Below are 9,323 nucleotides of genomic sequence, written 5' to 3'. Positions count from 1 at the left end.
TGCTTTCCGCCGTCCCGTTCGGGTGTGCCCGTGACGAAGCCACAGCTGTGTGCTGTTGAGTCCTGCCTGCCGCCGCCATGACCGCCGCCCTCGCCGCCGCCTCGCCAAGCGCGGGACGAACGCGGCCAGGGTCCGCCAGGCGGATGACGCAGTGCGATCATTTGCGGGCTGGCGTGGAACTCGCTTCCCGTCGTCGTCGTCTGCCGGTAACGTGACGATGCCGACGCGTGGCACCGAGTGAAACTGAAAAGAATGCTTACCAGGTGTTGCCGATTGTCTTGTTTCCCTTCTGCTCCGCCAATCGAAGGAACTGTGCGGCTTTGAACTGCCATGCGTGTGAATCCAGATTAGCCCCTGCCCGTCGCTGCCCAACAAGTGAGGCTGTCGGAGAGATGTGGCTTGCGCAGGACATCTTTCTTTTCTTTTTCTTCGCCCCTTCCAAAAGCGTGACTCACCTTGTCCTTCTTGCCCCCAAAGCCTTCGAGATAGCACCAGGCCGCCTCGTTCATTGCGTCAGTGTCGCCCAGGTTGGCAGCCGTCTCGTAGTATTGTCTGGCAGCCGACGCATCCTTCTTGACGCCCCAGCCGTGCCGGAAACTATTGGCAAGCTCAAACATGGCCAGCACGAGCTCGCCTTTGGCCGCACCGCCCTTCTTCATGCCCGCCTGCAGCGCCAGAGACTCGATCTCGGCGCTGTTCGATGCCGCATACGAGAGATACGTGACTGCCAGCTCAGGATTCGGTGGGCATCCCCAGCCGTGTCTGCCTCGCATGAATTATCATCAGCACGCCGCCCACACTCGTCACATCTCCCGCATGACTGACCTCAGGGCGAGCCCGTATAGCACCTGGCTCAACGCGTTGTTGGTACCGTTGGGGTCTGCCAGCCGCCCGAATATCTCCGTCGACCGCTCCAGGTCTGGCACCAAGTCAGCATCAGGCCCGTCTTTGTATGACCGCGTGAAACTCACCGCCAGCCTCGTGGAGCCTGATGGCTTCCTGGATGTTTTCCTGCGTGAAACCCCCCGCCTCAGCACTCTCTGCAATGCAGTGGGTTGACAGGGACAACATACGTCTCTCCCCGGGTCGCTCACGGCTGGGCTGGGACTCCGGCGCGGCACGTCCAGCCCGCCATCTCCCAGATTGCCCGCCTTGCTGATCAACGTGCCCTTAGCCAGTATCGTCGCCCTCTTCTCCCACTGCGCCTCGTCGTCGGCATTGCGCGCGACGCCCTCGTTGACCGCGGGCAGGTCTGAGGGCAAGCTGACCAGGCTGGAGGCCGAGCGCGAGCGCCCGCCGAAGGGCAGGCGCTCCGAGAGGCGCTTGTTGTCGCGGGAGCCGGCGTTGGAGAGCGAGCGGCCGAAGATGCTCTTGCGGCTCTCTGGCGAGGACTTTACGCTCGGGGAGATGTCGTGGGGCGACAGAAAGTTGCCGTGGTGGTTGGTGGGCGTCTTCGGCGGCTGTTCGCCGGGGAAGCTGGGTGGGGCGATGACCTCTTGGGTTGTGGTCGTGGTGCGCATGAACGTGAACTCAGGGGGCGGAGCGCGCGCTGCTGCGTCGTCGGCGCTGGCGCGCGGCGGTAGCGGCTGCGATGCGGCCTCGTCCCTGATCCTGTCCTTCTTCTTCAGCAGGTCCTTGAGCGTCATGGTGTTGCTGTGGCGGTCCGCTCTCGGGGAGAAGCGCGGGGGTTTCTAAATTAAAAACAGGCTGGCGTCAGGAGAAAGCAGAGTCCGGCTGCAGGGTCTCATCGGACGCGGCGATTGATCTTGTAGCGCTTGTGAGTCTGCGCAAGGAGCAGCGGACGCATGGAGACTTAATGTACAGCCGCGCAGGAAGCTGTGGTCAGCGGGAGGGGCTCAGCCGCGTGCGGGAGGTGGTGCCTACTGAATCGCGAGCCCCGGCTTGGCTAATTACAATGCGCCAGGCACAAAGCGCTTGCTGATCGTCCGAACGACCGCCGCGAGTCTTCTCCGCCAGGAATTTTATACAGAGCCGGTGACTGTGGCGGGAGATCGACCTTCCCCGCATGCGAAGCACAGTAGGGATCGGCCGGCCGGCATCGCGCGGAGATCGAGTTTCCCTTCTGGTTTTGGATGGCACTCGCGTAGTGCGATTCAGTTAAGCTCAGGTGGCATAGGCTCCAATGCGGAGGCGGCTTGACACGACAAGATTAGCGTGGGGAGAGGTTAATTTTTTCAAGACCATTTTCATTTCTTCTACCATACAGCAATGATCCTTAATCCATCAACGGGTATCATGACTGTGCCGCCGTGGAACCAAATAAAAACTCCAAGCAATGCTGCGCACGCAGCGGTCCACATGGCAGGTTCCACCAAATGGGAAATCGGTGGCCCTGGGAATAGCACTACAGCAGGTAACCTCGGCACTTACTCTTGCAGATCAGAAGCTCACAAAGTCCTGTTGCTGCGACAGCTCCTGGCCGTTGGCATCCGAGCCTTGCATGACAACGTCTTCCTCAATCTCCTCATCCGAATCAACGTCGTCGCTGTCGATCTCGTCGTACTCATCGTCACTCGACAAATCCGGAGATCCCAGCTCGGCGCTGGCCGTCTGCGCAGCGGCTGCCTTGCGGATCTGGCCGGCCCGGTCAACGTGAGGAAGCCGGCACTTGGGGTTGCGGCAGACTGCATGGTTAGCATAGTCAGGACACTCAAACACATGGCGCTCAGCGCAGTCAGTTCCCTTCTCGCAGTAGCCGAGAGTCCCGAAAGCACGGCACACGGCCGCCGTTGGGTTAACTCTGATGTGCGCGTAGCGGCAATCGTCGTTGGTGCAGTTGCCGCGCAGGAAATGCACGCATGCAGGGACGCGATTGGGTGTGGGGTCGTGCGACAGGTCACACCCGTCGCCAAGCGCACAGCTGCCCCTCAGCAAATAGTCTTTGCAGATGGCAACCTTGTTCGGGTCATGCTGATAACGGCACTGCGGCCCCTTGGCGCATGTTCCTGCTCTTCACGTTAGTGTGGGTTCTGGGCATACGAACCGGACCGCGAGGCGCGAGCCCTCGCTTTTATCCATTTGAGTGGGAGGGAAAGGGCCAACCGGTGGTAGTGAACCTTGGGCAAGGCTCGTTAATCTTCTTGATAGGCTTGTTCCTGCGGCGGGCGTTAGTCTGTTCATGAGTGCAACCTTTGTCCGCACGTACTGTTTGTTTTTGATGAGTCCAGAACGGTAGAGGTTGCCGTTCTTGCTCCTCAAGAACGTGACGCCGCCAATCTTGGCCTGCTTTGGAGTTGCCCGCGCCGTGTTGGGATCGCCTGTCATATTTTTAGAACATCCATGTGCCATCTCAGCGGCGCCAACGTACTAGAGATCCTGACGAGCTTGCTGCCGCCATCGGTGACGCGGAAGCGGATGTTATCGACTTCGATTTCGTAGTTGTGCGGGGTCGTGGCAGCCTGGTTCCCAACAGACGCCTCCTGCTTGATCTGAAAGTGTTTGCTGAGCCTGGCCTTTTCCTTCAGATTACGCTGTTGGCGGCGCTGCTCAGTGCTCTGCTCTATATCTTTGGCTCGCTGCTGGGCCACCTGATCATAGATGGCCGGGTTGATCAGCTGCATATGCCTGTCGCGCTTGACAACCCATCCGGATGCCTCATTGGCGTGCGACGAAGGAGCGCCGTCTGCAGTAGTTCCGTTGGTCGGGGAAGTGATATCGGCGGAAGCGTTACTGGCTCGGTTGTTGTTCAAGACCAGAGTGCGATTGAACACCTTGCCACCGCGGCCACGCGGAGCGCCATATGGGGTGCCACGGTAGGGTGCCCAACCGCCACGTCCACGACCGCGACCTTGACCGGCATCAGCGATTCTGTCCCCGCGGTGGCGAGTTGTTGGTTTCAAGGATTTACCGTGGTAAGTGGGCGGCTGGTAGTTCTCGTTCTGCTGCTGCTGTTGCTGCTTGTGGACGTTGATCCTTCCTGTGGCGAACACGTTTGTCAGGGCCGACGGCGATGGTGTTTGGTAGTCTGCGGCTTACCGGCCAGAGCCGCGATCTTTGCTTGCAATTCGCTGTCCTCGGACATGCTGAGCGTTTCAACTGTAACTGCAGGAGGAGGGGCAAGAAGACGCGAACAGGGAGGGCTCGATGAGCTGTGCGCGCAGCGTCGTGGGCGGCTGTGCGACAAGAGGGAAGAGGATGGAAGGCGGGAGCTGATCTTGGGTTTGACGCGCGCACGAAGTGAAGTCAGCGATGCACGTGATCGTTTCAGCCCTACGGAATGACTCGCACCAACAAGGTACCGAAGCTTTCCCACTTTGAGCTTTTGCCTCGTTCATGCAGCGGATACCGAGACGGTCTGAGCTTGCTCGTGATTTTCCACTACATTGACCCCTTTGTATATCGATAGCGATGCCGAAAATTGAGATCTTCATTGCATATGAACGGTTGGGCTCCGTGAAGCGACATTCATGGAGGAAATGCTCGGCAGAAATTCAGGAGCAAGCCAACAGTGGGAATCTTCATATTATTCTTGCCTTGGAGGCACATCTAACAAGTCTCCAACACCCTGCTCATAAGTCCGCCAAGAGGTCCCAAGCCAGAGTCATCCGCCGTGAAGATCCTCTTCGGGATTTCATACTCCACGACTGGAGTCTTCTTCATCTCTTTGCCAAACTCTGCTTCAATCAACTACGATTACGTTAGTATGGCCTGTAAATTCACTTTTGGTATGTTCCTGTGACTTACGCCATTGTATGAATGGTCCAAGAAGTCCTCTAGATTGTAGGATCGCTTGGTGAACTGCTCGGAGATGATCTTGGCAAGTGTGGCCACGTTGGGGTGGTAGTGGGATTGCAATGTCTCGAGTTCCCAGAGACTGCTCTCGATAGCGCCAGTCTCCATCGGATCGGACTCCTCCATATCGAACGGATCGTCCATCCCTTCATCTTCAAGCCTTTTCCGCGCCTCCGGCCCTCGTATCACTCTATGGATCATAAAGGTGCATGCAGGGTGCTTCATCAGCATGTTGTACACCCAAGGCACAACGACAACAATTCCCGCTGGAGGCGCATGAAGTGCCAGCCGCGAGAGTCGCTTGATAAAACTGGCTACCAGCGCGGCCGGCAAGTGGGTGGACGACATAAACTCATCCAAAAGTCGGAAGAACCGTGATCTGTGTTTCGAGTGCAGGATTCCCTCGTCCAGGAGGGAGTAAAGCTTGCCGTAAAACGAGGGGTAATCCAAGTTCTTCTCCCTAATCAGGAAGAAGAGGCCGGAAAGCGCTAGCAGCGAGGTACCACCGCCAACATTATACGAGTCAGTGAGAAAATCCATGAGCATCTCAACCTTGGAGAACCACGGGGTGACCTTATAAGTCATAATGTTCAAAACAGACTTCCTTTGCTCCTTGTTCAAGCCTGATCGGAACAGAGCTAGCCAGGCATCTTGGCCTTGTCTCTTGTGCGCGGACAGCGAGTAGAGCTGGTGTTTTTGATGGTCGGGCTCCGGGCCATAGAAATTCTCAAGCTCGTCCTTGGATTCCGGAACGCCTTCGAGGTCAGACAGGACCGACAAGCTACTGACGATGATCTGCTCTTGCTCCACAGGCGAAGACGGGTTTTTGAGGCACGATCTGCACGGGTCAGCGACAATCTCCAGAAGGGAAAATATCGAGGCAACATACGCAATGGCAACCAGGGCGTAAAACCTCACATCATCATGCTCTTCAATGAACTTCTCCACGAATTCCTCACGCGCATGCTCTGCGCTAGTAGAGGCGAGAAGGGCGTACACCAACTGGTAGAACAAGCCGTTTCTCCATGCATCTTCTCCAGAGCCTTTCTGCGCCGAAGTCTCCTCCTTGACCAAGCGCATGGCCAGAGTGAGCGCAGTGCTCTGCAAAATAGGGTTCCCACTCTTCAACAGCTGTAGAAGCACATCCGCGTATTCCTTGTACCGCTCTTTCAGCCACTGGATGATCATGACCTCCGAATCCGGCAAGCCCTTGCTTTTCTTCATGCTCCCAGCGACCAGCAGCCGGCAGAAAACGCGGCAAAGCGCGACAATGGCGAGCGTCGCCGATTCCTCCGCACCGTCATCTTTTGCCAGCTTGATCAGCTCGACAATGTTGTTGTAGTGGCGGCGCGACTCGGTGATCTGGCTCTCTAGGAGCAGGATTCGAGCTTGTTCGTCGTCGTCGCCATCGGTGGCTGCGTTTTTGGAGGAGGCTTTGGACTTTGAGCGCTTCTCGGCAGCGCCTTTTTCGACAACGCGCTTTCTCTTGTGACCGGCGAGCGCTTCTGGAGCCATCGAGGCGTATAATGTGCGTGGGCGTGTGCTGTGCGGGCGGGCTACCGCATTGCTTGCGCCTCGAAAAAGTTACGAGGGCACGCCCGGAGCGGGCGCTCGGACAATCGCCCCGGCGCCGATGCCAAGCCCGTCCTCAGGTTCTTGCAACTCGACTTCCGAGCTCCTCACCAAACGTCAAGCCGTCGAATACCTCTCCGCTCTCATCCGCAACAATGGCTTCGCGTCTCGCAAGGAGCGCCGTCGGTATGCCCCAGCCCAAGCGGAGCGCGACCGGAGCGATTGGCGTACCAACTGACCGCACACAGGCGCTGCCCGCCTCCGCCCAACCGTTCCCGTCCGCGCCGTTCCCACGGTCTTCGCCCAGGCCCGCGCCGCCTCCAATGTGCCGTCCGAGGAGCCCAAGAAGAAGGCGCAGTCCATCATCGACTCGCTGCCCGGCAACAGCCTCGTCTCCAAGGCCGCCATCCTCTCCGCCGGCGCCGGTCTGTCGGCCGCCGCCATCAGCAACGAGCTCTATGTCATCAACGAGGAGTCCATCGTCATGCTGTCCCTCCTGACCGTCTTCTTCGCTGTCGGCAAGTTCGGTGGCCCCATGTACAGGGAGTGGGCCGAGAGTCAGAACAACAAGGTCAAGAACATCCTGAACTCGGCGCGCCAGGAGCACACCGAGGCCGTGCAGAAGCGCATTGAGAGCGTCAAGGACCTCAGCGGCGTCATTGACACCACCAAGGCGCTCTTCGAGGTTTCGAAGGTATGATCCCGCATGTAGTCGTGCCGCCGGGCGCCCGTTGCGCCTTCCTTTTGGGATTTCCGCTGGGCCGAGGAAGCCTGACAGTGGCTGTAGGAAACCGCCAAGCTCGAGGCCCAGGCCTATGAGCTCGAGCAGAAGACCGCCCTCGCTCACGAGGCCAAGTCCGTCCTGGACTCCTGGGTCCGCTACGAGGGCCAGGTCAAGCAGAGGCAGCAGAAGGAGCTTGCCGAGTCCATCATCGCCAAGATTGAGAAGGAGCTTGAGAACCCCAAGACTCTCAAGCAGATCCTTGACCAGAGCGTCGCTGACGTCGAGAGTAAGTTTACCGCAAAGGAAGGCAAAAGCCCGCGACTGTGCTAATGGCCCGCAGGGATTGTTGCCCAGAAGGCGTAGAAAACGAAGCCAGCGTTTGAATGGCCATCCAACAATTCTCCGCCTGTTACATAGATCCTCGTGCAATACTAGTCATCGAACTCCGAGATATCCATCGTGACTATTCAAATTATCTAGAAATCGAGCGTCTACTGAATGGCGACCCACACTGATCAACGCCGTGCTGATGCAGAAAACTCAGAATCCCAGGAAGCGCGCCGTCCCTTTTCTCTAACCTCCAACGTCCAGCGCTGTGGCAGAAGATACCAAACGCCGAGAGCACCCCCAAAAACCGACAATTTACTCCCTTGGAGAGCGTCCATTCCGATAATGCCAGAGACGACTGAAGTCCTTGACCTTCGGGTGCTTCGGCAGCCGTCGCGAACTGTTGGCCAACGAATGGGCGGAAGCAATGGGAAGGACAGGACTGTTAAAATCGTTAACAATAGCTGTCGTTTCTGACGTGTCTGAGTCGGAATCTGTATCAGAGCCACTCAGGAGTTCGCACAAGCTATCTTCCAGCCCCTCCCTGTCGACGTCGAAATCGTCGTGGTCAAGGTCAACCTCGCTGTCCATGAAGTCGTTCTTGTCGAGGACTCGGTTATCCGAGCCCAGCGGGAACATGTAATTCAGGTAGTGCTGGTTGAGCAGGTGGCCGGTGCCTTTGCGCTGGAAGAGGCGGCCCATGAAGCGGTTGGGGACGTGGATGAAGTGCAGAACGCCCCATCTAGCAACCATGTCTTCGTCGTTGACATAGTGTTCGATGTAGCGGATGGCCTTCTCCTTTCGCCTGCGCCCCTGTCCATCCTCCTCGTGGTTTGAGTAAGAGGAAGACTTGGCAGGGTTGTTGAAGTGATTGGCTGCGTTGCCAAAGGTGTAGACCTCAAGCTTGTGCAGGATGTCCTCTGACAGCTCGGCGAGCAGCCAGTCGATCATCAGACTGCCCTGGAGGGCGCCCTGACTGTGCAGGATGAGAACGACCTTTTTGCGCTGGTCGTCCATAAGGGCTTCCTTGACGAGCTTGTAGGCATCGCGGATGTCCTGAGTCGAGTAGTTGAGGTTGCGCTCGATCATGCATTGGACCAGGTCGAAGATCAGGCCGTTGGTCTTGTTGTGGATACCCGTGACCGGTCGGCCAAATATCCGGGCAAGCCTGTCCAGGTTCGCCTGAAGCCAGTACCTCCTGAAACCATGTTAGCAATGCGTGACGTTATGGGCGGCTGTGCACTCACCCAACAGCGACGCCGTTGATGAAGATCCAGTATTCGTCGGGGTGCTCGTGCTCGGAAGCGATGTCGCGGCGGGAATGCACTTCATGCCTCCTTCCGTTCACGATCATCCAGATGGGAATGCAAAGGGCGATTGCGACAGTGGCGTAAATGAGGAACCATCCCAGCGGCAGGATGAGGCAGAAGGGAAGCGATAGGATGAATAGGACTTGGTAGATGGTGAGGGTGATTTGCCAGCTGAGCTGGATGCCGTTGCCCAGGTCCGGGTAGATCTCGTCGCCTTCTCTTTTGCCCCAGGGGTAGAACAGAACGGGCAGCAGGTAGGAGACGCGGAAGAACAGCTTGAGGTCGCTCCAGATGAGTTGGGCGGGATCTGAGGTATACGGCAAGGGACCCGGACCTCTGCCGTGATCGCTGCCGATTTGCGAGGGCAGGAGCTTGACCGTCTCGGCGCGCAGCATCTTCAGTTTCGGGGAGATGCCATTGGTTTTTGTCGAGGGGCATTCGCCCCTCCTGCGGCCCCAGAACATATCGCGGGAAAGGGGACAAGGAAAAACAAGAAGGGGAGCGCCGGCGAGAAATAGGAGGCTGGTTCGTGTTCTCAGTGTTGCGTTTTGATAGACGATAAGACGTGCATTGGGCCTGTGTTTGCCAGGAAAGCACGCGCGCACGACCACGAGCTTATATTGCGCTGGGCGTGCAGC

General features: G+C 57.8%; 4 protein-coding genes across 4 annotated transcripts; 1 reads left to right on the top strand and 3 right to left on the bottom strand.

The window, feature by feature from the left end:
• Positions 1 to 256: 256 nt before the first annotated feature.
• On the bottom strand, positions 257 to 1,646 carry LTHEOB_10902 (Tetratricopeptide-like helical; the record flags this gene model as incomplete). The annotated part of the gene is made up of 5 exons (XM_035507599.1): positions 257 to 325; positions 456 to 762; positions 826 to 919; positions 972 to 1,011; positions 1,074 to 1,646. The coding sequence occupies 5 exons, from the start codon at positions 1,644 to 1,646 to the stop codon at positions 257 to 259; spliced, it is 1,083 nt and encodes a 360-aa protein (XP_035367036.1).
• Positions 1,647 to 2,400: 754 nt separating this feature from the next.
• Positions 2,401 to 6,267, bottom strand: LTHEOB_10901 (Ribosome biogenesis protein noc4; the record flags this gene model as incomplete). The annotated part of the gene is made up of 9 exons (XM_035507598.1): positions 2,401 to 2,966; positions 3,064 to 3,116; positions 3,167 to 3,278; positions 3,329 to 3,808; positions 3,869 to 3,937; positions 3,997 to 4,062; positions 4,512 to 4,647; positions 4,705 to 5,590; positions 5,642 to 6,267. 9 exons carry the CDS (start codon positions 6,265 to 6,267, stop codon positions 2,401 to 2,403), a joined length of 2,994 nt encoding a protein of 997 aa, XP_035367035.1.
• Positions 6,268 to 6,385: 118 nt separating this feature from the next.
• LTHEOB_10900 (ATP synthase subunit mitochondrial precursor) lies at positions 6,386 to 7,411 on the top strand (the record flags this gene model as incomplete). Its single annotated transcript, XM_035507597.1, has 4 exons — positions 6,386 to 6,506; positions 6,573 to 7,018; positions 7,112 to 7,334; positions 7,389 to 7,411. 4 exons carry the CDS (start codon positions 6,386 to 6,388, stop codon positions 7,409 to 7,411), a joined length of 813 nt encoding a protein of 270 aa, XP_035367034.1.
• A 279-nt stretch (positions 7,412 to 7,690) lies between these two features.
• LTHEOB_10899 (Alpha beta-hydrolase) lies at positions 7,691 to 9,149 on the bottom strand (the record flags this gene model as incomplete). Its single annotated transcript, XM_035507594.1, has 2 exons — positions 7,691 to 8,573; positions 8,623 to 9,149. 2 exons carry the CDS (start codon positions 9,147 to 9,149, stop codon positions 7,691 to 7,693), a joined length of 1,410 nt encoding a protein of 469 aa, XP_035367033.1.
• Positions 9,150 to 9,323: the final 174 nt, after the last annotated feature.

This window comes from Lasiodiplodia theobromae, assembly GCF_012971845.1.
Source record: "Lasiodiplodia theobromae strain AM2As chromosome Unknown scaffold_42, whole genome shotgun sequence".
Classification (NCBI taxonomy): domain Eukaryota; kingdom Fungi; phylum Ascomycota; class Dothideomycetes; order Botryosphaeriales; family Botryosphaeriaceae; genus Lasiodiplodia; species Lasiodiplodia theobromae.
This window is presented reverse-complemented; position numbering and strand designations above follow the sequence as displayed.